The sequence below is a fragment of the Dreissena polymorpha genome, chromosome 1 (genome assembly GCF_020536995.1).
Source record: "Dreissena polymorpha isolate Duluth1 chromosome 1, UMN_Dpol_1.0, whole genome shotgun sequence".
NCBI classification, from domain to species: domain Eukaryota; kingdom Metazoa; phylum Mollusca; class Bivalvia; order Myida; family Dreissenidae; genus Dreissena; species Dreissena polymorpha.
In genome coordinates this window covers 181133671-181153336 of record NC_068355.1, presented here as the reverse complement: position 1 = coordinate 181153336, position 19666 = coordinate 181133671, and the positions used below count along the sequence as shown (strand labels likewise).

The 19666-nt window shown below is 34.2% G+C and overlaps 1 protein-coding gene across 1 annotated transcript; it reads right to left on the bottom strand.

The window, feature by feature from the left end:
• Positions 1–789: 789 nt before the first annotated feature.
• On the bottom strand, positions 790–6401 carry LOC127864767 (uncharacterized). Its single transcript, XM_052404637.1, has 6 exons — positions 6203–6401; positions 5437–5526; positions 5140–5244; positions 3996–4079; positions 2665–2728; positions 790–1352 (listed from the first exon to the last, which is right to left on the bottom strand). The coding sequence occupies exons 1-6, from the start codon at positions 6399–6401 to the stop codon at positions 833–835; spliced, it is 1062 nt and encodes a 353-aa protein (XP_052260597.1). The 3' UTR covers positions 790–832.
• Between the last annotated feature and the right edge of the window lie 13265 nt (positions 6402–19666).

Sequence of the window (19666 nt, the reverse complement as noted above, 5' to 3'; positions counted from 1 at the left end):
TTTTAACAAAGTCAAGGTCACACATCAAATGTCACACATTTGTAGAAATATTTATTCAGTGTTCGACAAATCCATTGCCCGGAGCCCGGGGGCTACCGAAAGTTTTCATCGGGCTACTGAAATTTTCCAGCTGACGCTGCCGGTTTATTGACAGACATACGTAGAATAAACACCCCCTGCGAAAAATTCAAGAACTGTTCTTGATTAAGTTCTTGAACATGTTCCAGAACAGTTCAAGAACATTAAATGGCCGTTCTTGAATTATGATTTCCAGAACTAAGTTCAAGAACTTGTTCTAGAACAGAATTTATTCTGGAACGAGTTCTTGAACATGTTCCAGAATGAGTTCTTGAACATGTTCCAGAACACATTCTAGAAAAGTTCAAGAACCAATTCCAGAACTTAAAATTTTTGAACTTCGTTCAAGAACTTGTTCTAGAACAGAAATCAAAAGACCTCAGCGAGCTCAAATTTCTTAAACAATAATCAGTTAGTTCTTAAATTTGTTTCAGACCAGTTTTGGAACATTAAATTGAACTTCTTTGGTTCATTTTTTTTTTAACTATAGCCCATATAAAAAAACACTGCTTTTCTAGTGCAAATCTTAAATCACCTTTGACCCAAAATGGATGTGGCAGGTAGAATTCATATACATATGAATTTTGTCGGTTAGCATTTTCATTGAAGAGCAAATGTATTACAGTAAGTTAAAGACAGCAAGCAGGCTATTATATTACGATCCAAGTTAAAAATTATGACAGATAGACAGAATGACACACCAAATCCGAAGATTTTTTATATGTTGCTTTATTCAAAAGGCTTATAGGTCAAGTCAGACTGCTCCATTTTTCTCTCTTCTAAGAACTTTCTGTAAGTTTTCAAATTTTTTTTGGAAACTTTGCTTATCATATGAAGTGTATTTTAATACTAATGTTTCCAGTTCCTTAAATTTGGTATGATCTAACTGGGGTTTCACATTGTCCATACATTTGATAGTTCGCTTCCCTGTTCGGGTGCAAGACACCAATTCTTCCTGAGTGAACTTGTATAAACATAAATTTTTGAATTTGTTCTGATCCCCAATAGCCTTGCCTACAATGGCTTCAACATCTTGTTCACAGATTGCCTGGCACGGCTTAGTTTCAAGTATCGAATCAGCCTCCTTTTTTGACACACTTCCCTGTCCCTCTTTCTTCTTTGCCAACTGCCCCGTCCTGTACGCTTTTTCCACCACTTGTTCTGTCTTAGAGTTAGATGCTTTATCCTTATCCAACTCTGAGACCCTATCCTCGAGTTTCCCTAATTTTCTTCGAAGGCTACGAACATCTTCCTCCAGTCGTTTTATTTTATTTCTGAAAACATAAATTATTATCTGCAATAAGTTTGATTTTAATGATTTTATTCCTTACTTACTCAATAATGTAAGTTGTGCATGTGTTTGGTCAAAATCAGTACAAGTGCTGTCAATAAGGCTCGATGGGTCATTGTCAGCTCGGGTTCTACTTACATGTACACGGAGTACTCTTAAGTATACTTACATGTACCCCAGGTATGGTAAACAGGGTTTTTTTTGGCCCGATTTTATAGCCGAAATTCGGCTATGTTCCCAATCCCAAAAAGTATACTTTTTTCCCAAAATGTGGCAAAAAATTCCCAATTTCCAAAAAAAAAAAAAAAAAATTTTTTTTTTTTTGTTTTTTTAGAAAGAAGTGTCTTATGCGTATTTTATCTAAATTTTAATTCAATTACATCTAACAAAGTTTTGTATGATTTTGTTCTTTTAATCTTAATGATAATAAAGTGTTATATCAAATTTAGTATTTCCCTAATTAGTGGACTTTTCGTGTGGAAAAAAAGGCTAATGAATTAATTTTCCCAATTTCATGAAAATGCCGATAAAATTCCCAATTCCAAAGCCATGGGCTATCTTCCCAAAAAGTGGAAAAAAAACCCTGGTAAATATACTTAAACGTACCCGGGAAATTAAACGCTGAATCGGTGGTTTTTGGCTATTTTATTGAATTAATAATATTCACATTTATGTCCATTTTCTGTGAAATGACCTCTATATTATCGAAACTCGCACTCAAAAAGCATGTTGATGCAGTTTTGTTTTTTTTAAAGAGAAGTTTAAGATAATCGGTAGCGCGTTTTAAGAAATAGGATTTTGGGCGGGAATACAGCTCGGGCACAGTCTATTATCGACCGGGTATGATTAAGAATATTTACCGTACCAGGGGTACATGCAAGTATACTTAAGAGTATCCGGGGTACATGCAAGTAGTATCCGAGCTGACAATTACCAATCGAGCGTCAATAAGACATTTTTCCCAGCTTTTTTTTTTGACAGACGGATGATGTTGAAGGGATCCCAGAAGGTTGCAACTACCCTGTAGAAGGAGACATAAAAAGAAAAAACAAGATTAAGTTTCTTGACATATCTTTAAAAGAAATGTTTTTGCTGCTGAATAAATGGATTTAGATCACAGGGGTGACCTAATGTGTGGGTTTCTAACCAGAACACTCAATATACTTGGTAGAAACTGGCAACTACTTGACTTGAAACAACGAGTCAGAACTGGTGCAGCTGATTTTTCTTAAACATTTAAGCCTGAGAGTAGCTTTCAAACCAGGCATATATATTGTGATGAAATTAAACCGTACCCAGATGCATCTTTTCTGTTTGAACCAACCCTACTGCTTAAATACTGGCTGCTTCCTGGAGTCCCTGTACAGATAAAGCAAACACAGTTTGTGCAAGAAGTATTTTTAAGGCTTGATAAAACACATTACCAGCAGTGAATTTATACTCTCCCCCCCTCCTTGACAAATAATGGTTATTTCTAACTACAGTAACTGTACAGAAAATACTGCACTTCAGGGTTCGACACTAAGGCACGTCCGACAGACATTGTCTAGTAAGATCGGCGGTTGGGCTAGTAAAACTGCGGGCTAGCTTGTCTGACTGGTAGTACATAAATTAAAAAAAATATATACTGATTCATATAACTATAAATAACTGCTGTGAAAACCTTTACTTTTAATGTGTAAAATTACTCTTGTATACGTTATTTACATTAAAACAAAACTAGTATATTTAAATAAACGCAGAGCGTTCACATGATTCATCGCTATTTTTAGACGCAAAGGAGAGCTTCCTGCAGAAATTGCTTGTTTTAATTGGTCAAGTTGTCATGAATATTAATGATTTTCTGCAGTGTCGTAAAACTGTAGAGCATGATTTTACGACTTCTATCGAAAATCGGTATCGTCAATGTAAACATTTTTGCGTAGAAGACAAGATAATGTAATTTAAAGAATGGCTCTGTTCAAGTTCGGATTTTTGTCCGACAAATCAGTTAATAAAAAAGAATCCGACGCTAAACTGACATAAAAAACGTAAATATGAATAAACACGAAAACGTCCATTTTATCCTAGATGGAAAATCGAGTCAGTTCCCATGGCTTGAATTTGACGAAGAAAAGCAAAAGAAGGGTTACTTTATTGTTTTACTCTATGCATAAAAAAATCTGGTGTTCACTGATAAATCCTAATTAAACAGTAACATGACACAATTGGATTTGCTATGTCATTTATGGTCTAGTAGACATCAGGTTCGGGCTAGTACATTTTAAAAGGAGCTGGTCCAACAGTCTTGCTGTAAAAAAAGTTAATGTTGAACCCTGCACTTAAATAAATCATGGTATATATATTGACATAGCAAAAAAAATAATACATTGAATAGCAAAGAAAACTTCACCAAATTATGGCTTGATAGCATAAAATGTATCAAGCAAGTCCACAGTAAATCAGCCAATTTTCACAGCTAAGCTATAACAATTAATGTTATATATTATGATATTAGCTCAGATACTTTTTGAGATAAAGCTTCACACGAACTTTTTAGACAGACATATGGGTAAAGGTGAATCTAAAAGTCTGACCCCCCATCAATTTTTGGGGGCACAAATATGCCAATATATTTTTAGATTACCTTCAAGCTTCAAAACTTTCCTTGCTGAGTGAGGCACGATTGGTGAACCCTCTGACCTTTCCAGATGTCTTTTCTTAGGAGTCACTGCAAAGAAGAGATCAAATGTTTACAATATACAAAGCATGTGCAGCCTTCGAATTAGCCTATAAGCCTGAGTCGATTCTTGGGTCGGTCGGTCGATCCTAAATGCTTGTAAATAGCCCGACTGGTCAATTAAATATTTGAGCGTACAATTGTAAATAAACTGAAAAACTGTAACTACTATTATATCAATTACCCGATACATATGCGTTTTTAAGAGTCACAATTTAATTCGCTATAATTATCGGGTAAATGCCTTAAATGACGTAAGTTTTAAAGAATTGCATGAACACATGCGGCCACCATACAGATAATTTTTAAACATGATAATAATTGAATATGCATTAAAATAAAACCAAACATCGGTCAAACTGATTAACCCTTTGCATCCTGGGTAATTTGTTGTCTGCTAAAATGTCGTCTGAATTTTGAATGTCTAAAATTAGCATTTTCTTAAAAAAAAATCAAAGAATACTATCAGAATAGCAAACAGTTTGGATCCTGATGAGACGCCACATTCTGTGGCGTCTCATCTGGATCCAAACTGTTTGCAAAGGCCTTCAAAATTCCGTTCCAGCCCTTAAAGGGTTAATGGAATCATTGAATGAGAACATGTGTAATAATAAAGTTACATCAAACAGCATAATTATCTGGTGCATTTTGTATATTAAAAAAACATTTCATAAGGAAACAGAATACCCTTTATTACTGTAATCACATGCACCAGTTTTCATTAATGGAAGTAGATTTTCTGATTGTTAATAACTATTTTGGTGTTCCTGGCCAAAAAAAGTCAACAAATTTATATTGACCTCTTCAGGCTATTGAACATGTCTTCTGGCTATTCAAAATTCCATCTGATTAGCCCTATGGGCTATTGGGCTAAAATATTAAGCGTGAAGACTGCATGTGTTTTAAAAATCATTAAAAATTAAATTGAATCAGTTTGAAATGCTTACATTTTTATATGTTTGACATATGATTATCATGTACATTTGAATTTAGGTTTCATGATGTTAAACATTCTTGGAATGATAGCTGTAATAAAATATGAAAAATTTACCATCAGATGTCACAGATTTCCATGGGGAGCGCCTCAGAGGCACTTCAGATTTTTCTGCATTGCCTTCCAGCGATTGTTTTCCTTCTTCATAAAGATCAGGATGTCCTAAAAAATCTTATTTATTTAAACATGGTTATCTCACATTTTCTTTGTTTTAGGAAACTTAGCGCAGCTAATTCAAACTGTTGTCAATACAGTTTAAATAATCATCAGTCAAATTGTTCAATCAATACAAATACACTTTGTAAACCATATCCAGCAATATCTAGCTATAAGCTAATAAATTTTAGTGCTTACTTATCTCTTCAAGTTCACAAAATTTGTCCGTGGGATCTGCAGTTAAAGGCAGGATTTCACTCTTTAACCATTCTGTCATTTCCTTTTTGCCTGAAATGTGATAAAAAATGTGGGTCGGTAGGTAGGCTTTTTTTCCTCCTTTCCACAACACTTAATTGAATATTTAACTCAATGAGAACTTATTTTCAGGTATCAGCAGTGTGAAATGCATGACGACATAGTACTAACTTTCAGATATAGTTCTTAACAAGAAGATGTTTGATCCAGATTGTCTTTATCTGTAAATTACTGTACAAATAACTATTCTTTGAAAACTAAAGACTGCATTTTGAATAAAGCATTTATTGACTAGAATGAATGCAAATTAAACAAACCTGATTTACAAAAATAACAGTTCTGAACGATTCAGACGCTTACCGCAGTTGCGTAAATTTTGGACATAAAATTCGGATGCGGATTTTGTAGATAACAAAAATACTTTTGTCTTGATCTGTAAATTACTGTACAAATAAATATTCTTTGAAAACCAAAGACTGCATTTTGAATAAAGCATTTATTGACAAGAATAAATGTAAATGAAACAAAACATTAAGTAACAAAAATAACAGTTATGAACGATTCAGACGCTTTCCGCAGTTGCGTAAATTTCGGACATAAAATTCGGATGCGGATTTGTAACAGAAAAAACTTTTGCGTCGGAGATTTAAAAACAGGGTCGGTCGGATAACATGAAACAAGACTTCTGTTTTAGGTCAAATTGACTTACCCCCCACGTTCAATATGCGGAATTTCCAAAGGCCTGGAAACCCAACGAAAACAGAAAGCCCACACATTCCAGGTTTGTACTCTTCTTTTGGCAGTTTTGGCTCAGTAACATACTTCAAGTTGTGTACAGATATCCTGTTTCCATCAGTTAACCATCTCATCACCGCAAACTTCTCGTTTTTTTGCACGTTTATCGCCATTTTTTGTACGTTTTGTGTGGTTGCAGACGAATTGTTTCTTTGCGCCAAAATAACGATTCAGCATTAGCAAATTTCATTGGGCGGATAATATCGAACAGCCAATCATGCGAGGTCTTGTTTAGCTGTGATATAATGTAGATAACCTAAACGCTGACTGGTTGTGTGGGAATCGATTGACCAATAGAATGGCCGTTTACGTAAATGCTTTGGCAGATATTAAAATATGGCTGCCAAAGAGGAAAACTTCCAGAAAGTTATTGCTGGCGAAATTTTAAAATACAAGTGTTCATTGTGCTCGCGCCAGTTAAGCTCGAAACAGAATAAATTGCATCATTTGCACAAAACACACGACCTGTGTAAGCTATTTTTCTTCTTTCCTCTATTGAAAGTAAAACTTGTTAGGATTTTTGGTTTCTGGTCAACTCGTCCCCTAATTCTTCATCGATTTGGTCAACTCGTCCTCGAGTCAACTCATTCCCCAGTCAACTTGTCCCCTATACAGTATGGTTTTTGTTAATGTATTTCAGTAGAATCATATAGTTAAGTGCGGAAAGCAGATATTTAATGCAATGAGCATTGAAATTCGAAGCCATTTTTTAGTTCAGTGTAAACTATCATGCTATTGTTTATATTTGAATAAGAACAAAAAGGACCCCCATTTAAATATTTTTATTTCAATATTAATTTTAATTCTTTATCCATTTATCATATTTAATGAACATTATTACTGATCACAGAAGAAAAAAATCACAAATATAATATATTTTTCGATCATATGATTCCTATGAAAAGTAACTTCGAATACATTGCAATTATATTAATTTTTTGTGTTTTTGACTTGGGTGACCAGTTACCAGACTTTTTATATTTTTCGAGGACTGCTCTTCACAGTCGTCAGTAATGGTGATAGCTGGTCTTTACGTAGATTTTCCGATGTGAAGTCATGTTGATTTAATTATACTAGACATACGAAGATAAATATTATGATGAAATGAAAGCAGTATTTTAGCCAAATAATATCAATGAAAGCTGAATATTTTGCCTGCCCTTGGGCATATTATACAGCAAATTAAAATTTCGACATTCTCTGCTTGGAATCTTTGAACTTACATACACATTATATTTACAGCCCCTGTAAAACGGCAGAGGAAATTGTATCTAGATAATAAAGATTTGGACATTCCTCAAAGTACATTACGTAGATGGAAAAGACAGAAAATCCAGACAGCCATCCACAGTTACGAACGAGATCTGCTTCTGCTCAAAGCAAATATAAATTTTGAAAGTCAAGGTAAGGAAATTAAATTGAAAAATTTTTACTTTATGTTTTAATGGGCTCTTCATTCTTTTTTTTGGGGGGGGGGGGGGGGGGGGGGGGGGGGCGGCTCTCCTCAGTCTTTTTACATCGATTGTCATGCTGCGGTGGTAAGCTTTTGTTATCATCTGACCATCCAGAGATAAGTACTTTTACTAACCTGTCCTTATAAACTGATGGGCCATTTATTGCCAATTTTAATAGGAATATTTATTTGATTAAGCATTACCAAAGTTGTTCAAAGAATTTTGATCTATAATAAGTCCAGTGGATATCTTGGTATGCTAATTTGTTGAAAAAGATGACAACTTAGAGTCTTCCTTCTTTGTAACATAGATAAATATAAACTAAAGAGTAAATACTTCTAAAAGTTCTGTTATTTTAGGTTTGATTTGGATCCCTGAAATTCTTCTTGTTTATCATAGTGTCAAATTCTTTTACTGAATATTTCTAATTTTAGGTGTGGAAACACAAAAGTGTGATTCAGAAGCTTCTTCCCAGGAGTGTAATGTAGAAACTTCCTCCCAGGAGCGTGATGTAGAAACTTCTTCTCAGGTGTCTAATGTAGAAACTTTTTCTCCGGTTTCTGATGTAGAAACATTGACAGCGTTGTTAGTGATACAGATAGTGATTTACTATTCAGTAATAATAGTGGGTGCTTATCTGAATTGTCAGATGCTGGATCTAATTCTACAAATTCAGAATATATGTCAGATTTCTTCCATACAGATAAAGAAATATCAGATATAAATACTGTTTCAGCTTCCAACTCTGACAGTGATTTATCTTCTGATACAGTCGCAATATTCATCATTCTCCGACACTTCTAATGTTCTTTCAAAAGATCAGAATGACATGTTGACAAATGAACTAGAGGCATTACAAATAATGTCTTGTTTTCGTCGTCACAACCTGACCACCAGTGCTTGCAAAGACATAATTAACACAGTGAAATCAGTTTGTAATGATTCAAAGAATGCTCATGTGCTAAACTACAATTACTTAATGACCTTTTTTGACTCAAACCCACTGAATGAAGTTCATTATTGTGAAGTATGCTGTGCAGTGTTTCCAAAGGACCTAGATATATTTCAGTGCTGCACTATTAACTGCGAGGGTTTGCGTTACAAAGGCCCAAGATCGAAACAGAACAACAAGGATAGACAGCCTAGAAAATGCTTTATCATACATGTAGCTTGTAGCTATGTTTTATATGGAGATAGTAATGTGGGATGTGTTGCGTATTTTGTTATCAATTCAGATTCAGGTGTAGTTTATGCAGTTCTTGAAAAGTATGACTCTTGTGAAGATGTACAACTTTCTCAGTTACCTGCTGGAAAACATCTTGTCACTATAACAGCCACTGGTATCAAATATGTGATTCCTGCTGACAGTTTAATTGATACGCTTGTGTACATTAAAGTCTGTCCTGAAGTTAGTGCATGTATTTCACTAATGCCCAGCACCAATGGACATGCCATCTTTAAATAAAAATTTGCATCACCTGCATTGTGGTTATCATACGAAATGTCAAATAGTTTGTACAAGCTTTATCATAAACCTTTACCTTTTAATATTAGAAAAACTGATCGACTTGGGATTAAAAAACACTGAGAGTCACAGTATTTGTCTTAAAAATAACCTTAATTATTGAGTGGAGTTTTGAGTAAAAGACCCAGATCTGAAAATGTACATCTTTTTGTTTTCAATGTCCTGTTTCAGCAAAAACAAAGTAATGTACACCAACTTATTAATATTTACATAAAAATTCAACACAATGGTTCTTAAGGGAAATATTCAACACAATGGTTCTTGAGTCTCAGGGTCACAACCTAAAGATGAAAGAATCTGTAGTTCCAGAATTTATCCTGAAAAGTTCTAGAAGAAATATTTGACCATGATAATAACAGTTCTAGAACTAATAGCAGTTCTTGAACCAAATTCTTACAACTTGATGAACATTTAAAGAAAAAATCTTTGTTCTTGAACAGTTCAAGAACTATATCTGTTGTTAAATTACTGTTCAAGAAATAATAGCAGTTCTTGAACCATGTTCAAGAACATTAATTCCTGTTCAAGAACAGTATTGTTAGTTCAAGAACTACATAAGTTCTTGAACATACTGTTCAAGAACTAATACAAGTTCTTGAACCATGTTCAAGAACATGAATCTTTGTTCAAGAACAGTGTCGTTAGTTCTAGAACAGTTCTAGAATGTTCAAGAACGGACTGTTTGTTCTTGAACATTTTTCGCTGGGGACGCTGACCATGTGTTTGTACACTGTGTATTGCTTATAATCTGATAACAAAGTGCAATCAATTATCTAATCAGTCACCGATCACTTGCGGTAATGTCGATTGTAACAGTGTATTTTAATCATCCAATCAGAATCAACATTTGTCGTCTGCTAATAATATAATGAGAGCCGGTTGGATAGTTGGCGCACATGATGCAATGTCATTTCGCAATTCGGAATTCTTTGTTTACCGCAACAATGAGTAATAGCGACAACGTTTTTGATGTCGTTAAATATCCAAGGACGCCGAACATTAAATAAATCAAAACAATAGCGGATTCTTTAAAACGGTAATGAAACCGAAAATTAATATTAATTACAACATTGTGAACGCAGTTAACACCTGCTAATTAGTTTGCATTGTCAATTAATAATTGGATTAATCAACTGTTAATCAATAATCCCATATATGCCCGATTTTTTTTTTTTTAAACCAAATTACGGGTGGGTAATATAGACGATAAGAGTCATAAAAACAAATGCTTGAAATGTTCGAAAGTGTCAAATGAATTTCGGCATATGGTTCTAAATTAAAGATATGATAAAATAGGCTCCCAATCATGACCGTTGTATTGCAACATGCGTTAATCACCTGACACGGTTTGCAAGCTTCGTGCGGGTCATCTGGGGTCAAAAACTAGGTCACTAGGTCAAATAATAGAAAAACCTTGTGTAGACAATAGAAAACTCAGTTTTCATCCAATCTTTATAAAATTTGATCAGAATGTTTATCTTGATGAAATCTGGGTTGGGATTGTATTTGGGTCACTTGGGTCAAAAACTAGGTCACTAGGTTAAATAATAGAAAAACCTTGTGTAGACAATAGAGGTCACAGTTTTCATCCAATCTTCATGAAATTTGGTCAGAATGTTTATTTTGATGAAATCTGGGTTGGAATTGTATTTGGTTAGTCAGGTGAGCGATTCAGGGCCATCGTGGCCCTCTTGTTAAATTTTATTGGAGTACAATTATTGTTCATAAACCTGTTTTGAAATTCAGACTACTTCATTAACTTCCACAATGGTTCAGTTAACAGAGTTTTTGATGTTGGTTAATTATCTGTACAGAATTGCAAATATTTGTTGTATGGCATTTAGGAAGTCAGGTATTTTGTAACCCCTCTACAGGTGTAGGTTATAATGAACAATCTGACATTTGATTCAGCACATCCTGCTATGTTTCAGTACTAAAATACTTTGTGAGTACAAAAAAGTGTAATTTTATATGAATAATGTTAATTTATGCAGTTTTGCAGACAATTGATTAAATATGGCATGCAGTATTAAATTGAAGTAAGTGGAATGTCAGTGAAGTTGTTTTTTTAATTTCCATAATTGCAATGTATCACATGACAAGGTTCCTAAAATATATTCTTCCCTTAATTTTATTGTGTATTCATCATTTCAGCAATCTTCTACATATATATGACAAACAACATTGTCCCACAGCATATCTTTTACAGATCTATAGAAATAATATAAATAATTGTGAAATAAAATGGGTGACATTTTAAAATTAAAATTTTAGATTAGTCTATTTAATGCAACATAAAAAACTAATATAAATTGCATGTGTTTTGCAATTAAAACACATTTTTATGTTCAACTTTCTATAACAATCAGTTTCATACTATTATATCAGTAACTTGAAAATTGGTAAACACAGATGAAAGAGGGATGTTGACTGTTTTTCGTTGAGATTTAAAGCATATATGAAAACAAACCTTATTCTCTCAAATACTTAATAATCAAGCAAAACAATCATTATGAAATCACAATAAATATCCCAAAAAACATATATTCACTATCAATAAAGTATATTAGAGTCTGTTTTATAAAACTCATTCAGTAATGCAACAGATAGCTAATAACACCAACAGGTAAAGTAGGGCGACAGATAAGGATCGATTTAGCATTCTTACGGTTTGTATTTGACTTAAAATGAATAGAATTAAAAAATAAATTGTACTTTAACAAGGAAATGGGAAAACAACTTGATATTGATTCTTTGTCATATAAGTTGTACCGCTTCACTCCATATCGCATTTGATTTGAATTAGTTTATAATGTGAGCTTTAGTGGGGCCGTAATATTTGTAGAAAATTTATATAGACCCAGGTTCGGGCCGGTGTCAATTAAAAAATTTGCTTCCATCCTAAAATGCTGAAAAAGGTCTGCTGCTGAAGGCAGACAGGCTAACAAACTTTTATTATGGGCAAATTGGGCGCCCAATATTTTAATTTAAATTTGTTATGAGACCCGAATTGTCCGGTAAAATACATTGTGTAGAGTATACTCTCAGTTTTAATTGTGCAGTTGGTGATACACTCTTTAATATTCAGTGCAAAACACTGCAACGCTGGAACAATGGAAAGAAGGATTAAATGTTATAAATAGCTTGTAGTGAAAACTAATTGACATGAAATCTGATATGTTTCCCTGTAAAGGTCATGTTGTATCTCGGATTAACTTGTATTGACAGCATATCTTGGTATGATAGTTTTTAACTCTGTTCCCCTACCTGAGGCTAATGCGTCTGTTATATTATACATCACTATGATTGACTTTTAAGTTGTAAATTAAGGAATATTTCATCCTCATCAAGTATTAGAGGATAGAACCATACATAGTTCCGAAAATTCATGGCGATATATATATAAATTATATATAATGTATACAAATAAAATTTAAGGTGAGTATTATAACAGTGACATGATGAGGCTTAGCAATGGAGGCAAGGCTTTTCTAGCGCTTAAAATACAATTCTCACTTTATATTTAACTTAAAATATCATTTTAGTCTTAAAATATCATTTTACACGCAGATATATCAAACGATGCCAACAGGATCTTGGAATCCCAGTTAAGCACTGGTGTTTTTATGCCCCAGAAGGAGGGCATATAGTGATCGGACCGTCTGTCTGTCCGTCTGTCCTTCCGTCACACTTTGTGTTTAGGTTTCTCATAAATTATTAAATTCTCATAACTTCTATGTTGCTTCAGATGTAACCTTCATATTTGGCATGCATATGCACAAAAATTTTGACCCCCGTGACCTTGACCTTAGGGTCCGCGTTTAGGTTTCGATGTTCACCCCTGTGACCTTGACCTTGAACTTAGGGTCCGCGTTTAGGTTTCGAAATCTGCGTTTAGGTTTCGAAAAATGCTCATAACTTCTATGTCCGTTGAGATATAACCTTCATATTTGGTATGCATGTGTATATGGACAAGGCCTTTCCATATGCACACAAATTTTGACCCCTGTGACCTTGATCTTAAACTTAGGGTCCGCTTTTAGGTTTCGAAATCTGCATTTACGTTTCAAAAAATGCTAATAACTTCTATGTCCATTGAGATATAACCTTCATATTTGGTATGCATGTGTATATGGACAAGGCCTTTCCATACGCACACAAATATTCACCCCTGTGACCTTGACCTTGAACTTAAGGTCCGCGTTTAGGTTTCGAAATCTGCGTTTAGGTTTGGAAAAATGCTCATAACTACTATGTCCCTTGAGATACATGTATAACCTTCATATTTGGTTTGCATGTGTATATGGACAAGGCCTTTCCATTAACGCATACAAATTTTCACCCCTGTGACCTTGACCTTGAACTTAGGGTCCGCATTAAGGTTTCAAAATCTGCGTTTAGGTTTTGAAAAATGCTCATATCTTCTATGTCCCTTGAGATATAACCTTCATATTTGGTATGCATGTATATATGGACAAGGCTTTTCCATATGCACAAACATTTTCACCCCTTTGACGTTGACCTTTAACTTAGGGACCGCTTTTAGGTTTCAAAATCTGCGTTTAGGTTTCGAAAAATGCTCATATCTTTTATCAAAGCGTTAATAGGGGGCATATGTCATCCTATGGTGACAGCTCTTGTTTACAGATTAAATTGTATATGCAAAGCATAATACCATTGTTTTGCGCAAATACCTTACTAAGTCAGTAATAATAAGTCTACACAATAATTATAACTTCAGACTTGAGTATGATCAGTTATAATAACCAGTTAGCCAGACACATACAAATGTGGGGTATAATACATAGGTTTATTCTTATTTGATATTTATAAAACAATACAATTGTATTTTGAATGTTTATAAAAGATTTCTGTATGGAAAGTGTAACTTAGAAGCCAATTGAAATATTAAAGGGATTTGTTCACTGTTTGGGGCATTTTTTGAAGTGTGTCAATGGATGCCTTAAATTGCTTGGTTTTTAACCATGGAACTGTAGAGATCGTTTATAATGAAATTTTGGAGAGAAAAGCATTTCTTCCCAGCTGTGCTCAAACCTTTGTCCATTGGAAATTATATAGCCTAAACCACTCAACCATACTCGGTACTGACTGTTACATACCGGTATTTGTAAACATGTTACTGCATACCTAGGACAATAATCAGGAGATTCCACGAAACCTTGCATGCTTTTTTATAGCCGAAAGCGTTGCCTCTGACCAGACTAAGCAAGTGCGCAGGCTGGGCTTTAGCTACACAGGCCGCATATGCCATAAGACCAATTTTCATATGAAGCGAATGAAACAGTGTTATTTGCATGTGTGTAAAAAAACTGCGTTTTAATCAAATATCAAATGTTTCAATGCAATTCTTGAACCCTTAAACCTTTAAGTATGGGCATAAAACAACTGATCCAGCATTATAATTTATATGAGGAAGATTTAAATAACTCGAAATCATAAATATAAATGTTGCTATAAGGCAGATCATTAGCTGTTGTAAGTTTAGGTCAGTACTTATCATATATGTTTGAATTAAGATGCTGCAAAAAATCACTATTGTGCTTCATGCAACCCCTGTGTCCTTCCCCTGCGAAATGTTGTTCTGCAGTTCACGAATAATTCATGAACAGTTCATGAACTGTTTGTGAACTGAGTTCATGAATTGTTCACGAATAGTTTGTGAACAGAAAATGAGCCACGTCTGTGAAAAGTTCTTGAAATTTTAGTTCATGAACTGTTCATGAACACTAATGGCATGAAGTGTTCATGAAATATTCTTGAAACCTAATGGCATGAAGTGTTATGAACTATTCTTGAACCCTTATGGCATGAAGTGTTCATGAACTATTCTTGAACCATTATGGCATGAAATGTTCATGAACTATTCATGAACATCAATGGCATGAAGTGTTCTTGAACAGTTCATGAACAACACAATTCTTGAAATATTCTTCAGGGTTTTGCTGTTCACGAACAGTTCATGAACATTTTCCTTCTATTTTTCAATGGCTCATTTTCTGTTCACGAACTGTAAGTGAATAGTTCATGAACCATAGTTCTTCAAGAGTTCATGAACTGAGGTGGCATGAAGTGTTCATGAACTATTCATGAACAAGAATTTGTCAATTTATGCAAAGGTTATCATAAGTGTTACTAAAGCTCAACAAACAGGTCAGGGTAAGAAGAAACAAGTCTTGTATTAGCACTTAACATATTGATAGCAACATATAACAATAATTTAAATATAACACTAATAACTGAGATACAAGTGGTTTGATAATACTCTTTATTTAAATTTCATAATACAACTTTGCACTATATGTTCATGAATAAATCATGTATTGAAAAGATTATGAATAGTCTCATTTTCAGTTGAAGAATCATTTACTAATCAATGGTTTCCCTGAAATGGTTACACTTACAGTGCCAAAGAACTTGAAATGGAACCAATGGCTGATCAGTTCAGCCGGTAATTTATTAAAGACTTACATTTTCAAATATAACATAAACCATGTGCCTTCCGTTTCAACTTCCTGTGCACACAATATTCTTTCTTTGTAAAAACAGCAATGCAATGTACATTGAGTTCTTGATATCATCTTAAACTGTTCTTGAAATAAGATGTCCTTAAAACGTTCTTAAACTTGTCTTTTAAGTCTTCCAAGAACAATGACAGATCCTTTTAAGAACATATTGGATTCTTAAAAAGTCCATCATACGTTCAAAAACATTGTGTAGACCTGTTTAAGAACATCAGAAGGAAACATGTTGTTCAAAAAAGTTCTTAAAGTGTTCAAGAATAGTTTAAGAATAATTCAAGAACAGGAAAGGTCCTTAAAAAGTTATTGAAGTGTTCCTGAAGGCAGTTCTTGAACAGTTCTTGTACAAATGTTCTTAAAATTCTCTAGAACAGGTCAAGAACTCTAACTTACAGTGGTGAAAGTACTATGCATATTCATACTAACTTCACAGGTTTCACAAATCTACAAGATTTGTATGCTAGACATTTCAATATTACTTTCAAAAATATGTATGAAACATCTAGCACAAAGTAATTCATGAATTATTCATGATGGATCCTTAAAGTCTGTCTCAGAAAAGTCATTAGAAATACTTGTGCATGAAATGATCATCACTAAGTATTTATGGTTAGATGAAGAACTGTTCATGAACTTTGAAATGTTCAACAATAATTCATAAACAGTTCATGAACATGTCTTAAGAACAGTTCATGTCCAAAAGTTCATGAACCAAGCTCAGGAACTTTTTCAGAACCGTTCATGAACAGTTCTTGATTGGCTTGAAGTGTTCATGAAATCATGAACAACATTTCGCCGGGGTTAGCAGAGCTACAGATAAGCTTTTTGGGGTAATTGGGTAATACCCTTCAAAATAAGAATGAATTGGGTAATGGAAAACGTGATTGGGTATCCAAAAGTATGATGCCCGCTCATATAGAAAAATAATTGGGTATTTTTACCAAAACAAACAAGTGAATTGGGTATTTGCAATAAAACGTGAATTTAGCTTCTCAAAACCGTACCTACATAAAGTCACTGTTATGTATTCAATCGCAGTATAGGTTGTTCCATCTTTCTGCTATCAGATTCAACAATCTGAAGACAGGGGAATTTCTCAACCCACTCATCGAATGTCTTTCTACTTGTTTTTGTTCCAATAATATGGGCCAGTACTTTTGTTTTAGAAACCCAACACACCCCATCATAGGGGTTTGGAACGGTATTGTGGTAGTATAATATAGTGTATTTTGACCGAAAATGCCCCAAACAAAATTCATTATAGTCATCAACTGTGCCCTTTGCAATTGTTTTATATTTAGATTGATTTACCACGACAAAGGAATCTAAATGTTTTTGTATTTTTTTGCCTCGAGACGCCATTTTGTTTGACTGGCATTTGTTATTATCTAAACGATTGGTAAATACGTTACCCATTGTGCCACACCGGTCTGTGATAATAACGTAGTGACGTCACCATCTATGTATAGAATGATACGTTACCAGATAAAAACAAGCGCTTGTCGATTAAGACTTGATTCAAGACGGCCAAAACAAAACGGGATTTTTCATTACGCATAGAAGGCAGCTCGAATTGGGTATCGGCGATTTGTTTTGCGTACCGGTACGCACAGATTTTAAAAAAATTGCGTATCCACCTATTTTTTATTGCGTATTTACGCAAATACGCAGCTTATCTGTAGCTCTGGTCCTTAGAGTTAATGTACAAGTCAAACGAACATAGGTAAAATATTTGCATGAGTTTGTGCAAGGCATTTTAATATTAAGACAATTAACAAAACATGTATGATGACCCTAACATTTGGTTGATATACTCTTTGTAGTGTCCAAACATATGTCATCAGTGCATAGGTGATATATGTTACATGATAGTTAACATCATGCAAATATTTGCTGTTGTTTTTAGCTCACCTCAGCACAATGTGAGCTATTGTGATTGCCTGTTGTCTGTCGTCCATTGTGCATTGTGTGTCGTGCAGCGTTAACATTTGCCTTGTTTACACTCTAGAAGCCAAATGTATTGTCCGATCTTTATGAAATTTTATAAAAAGATTTGTGCCAAGTATATCTTGGACCAGTTTGAAAATGGTTTGGGTTGGTTGACAAACATGGCCGCAAGGGGGCGCTGTATTTTTTCCTTATATGGCTTTAGTAAAACATTGTTAACACTCAAGAGGCCACATTTATTCTCCAATCATCATGAAACTCGGTTTGAATATTTATGTCAATGATATCTTGGACAAGTTTGGAAATGGTTTTGGTTGGTTGAAAAACATGGCCGCAAGAGGGCGCGATAATTTTTCCTTATATGGCTATTGTAAAACCTTGTTAACACTCTAGAGGCCACATTTATTGTCCGATCATCATGAAACTCGGTTAGAATATTTGAGTCAATGATATCGTGGACGAGTTTGGAAATGGTTTTGGATGGTTGAAAAACATGGCCGCAAGGGGGCGCCATATTTTTTCCTCTTATGGCTTTTGTAAAACCTTGTTAACACTCTAGAGGCCACATTTATTGTCCGATTGTCATGAAACTTTGTTAGAAGATTTGTCCCAATGATATCTTGGACGAGTTTGAAAAAGGTTCTTGTTGCTCGAAAAACATGGCCGCAAGGGGCAGGGCATTTTTCCTTATATGGCTATTTATGGATACAGTAAAACCTTGTTTACACTCTTGAGGCCACATTTACTGTCCGATCTTCATGCAACTTGGTCAGAAGATATGTCCCAATGATACCTTGGACGAGATCGATAAGGATTCTGATTGATTGAAAAACATTTGTGAGGCATTTTTCATCATATGCCTATAGTAAATTCTTTAAACTTTTAAAGTCACATATATTGTCCAAACTTCATGAAACTTGGTCAGAAAATTTGTTTTAATGATGAATATAAAAATGTTTCTTGTCTGTTCAAAAACATGGCTGCCAGGGGAGAGCAATTTATACTTATATAGCTATAGTAAAGCCTTGTTAACGCTCTAAATGTTTCATGTTTAGTTCACTATTCATGACACTTGTCAGAACATGTGGTCTTATGTTGTCTTGGGCCGCACTGAACAGGTCAGTTTCTTTGTATTTTAGGTGAGCAACTTTTAGGATTTTCAGGCTCTCTTGTTGTAATTATTTTAATTTTGATACACAATGGTATGTAAAGCATAGCAAAACATTGCGAGACATGAAGTAAGAGAGCCTGTTGTTCGCAACTGTCATACAGGTGCTGGCGTCTCCAGTTCCTGTTTAAACCATTTATTTTGGTACATCCTTCTTAGATTACATGATTCAAAAGCAGCCATGTCTAGATTCCTTTGCTGATATGTAAATGTGTGTAATATAAGCACCAAACTTGTTATTTTGTAAGCTGTCTGGGTGACACACAATGCAACATGGATAATATATTGAAATAATTGCATGCCAAAAGCCAGTAAAAAAGTGCTTAACTTGCTTTTATAAAAAGGTATATATGGTAAACATGTAAACAGATATGATGAACCTTATTTTATGAGGGATAATATATTCAATGTTTGATTTTAGTCAAACGCAGGTGTTCATTGTCCATGAAGGGGCCTTGCGTGTCATTAAAAGCATGATAACATACAAACATGCCAAGTTCACAATTTTATAGCTCATTTCCTTTTTTATAGAGCTTATAAGAATGACATTGTTTATTTTTTAAATTGGTATTTCATTTAATGTATCCATGTTTGCAGTTTAATCATTTAACTCTAATCTCTTAACGAGAAACACTGTCTGCAAGAAGAGAAAATACAATGTTGTACTGCTGTTGATACCTGACAAATACAATATTCAAAATGTTAATTATAATACTCTTATATTTTTTCTAAATTGTGTTATATA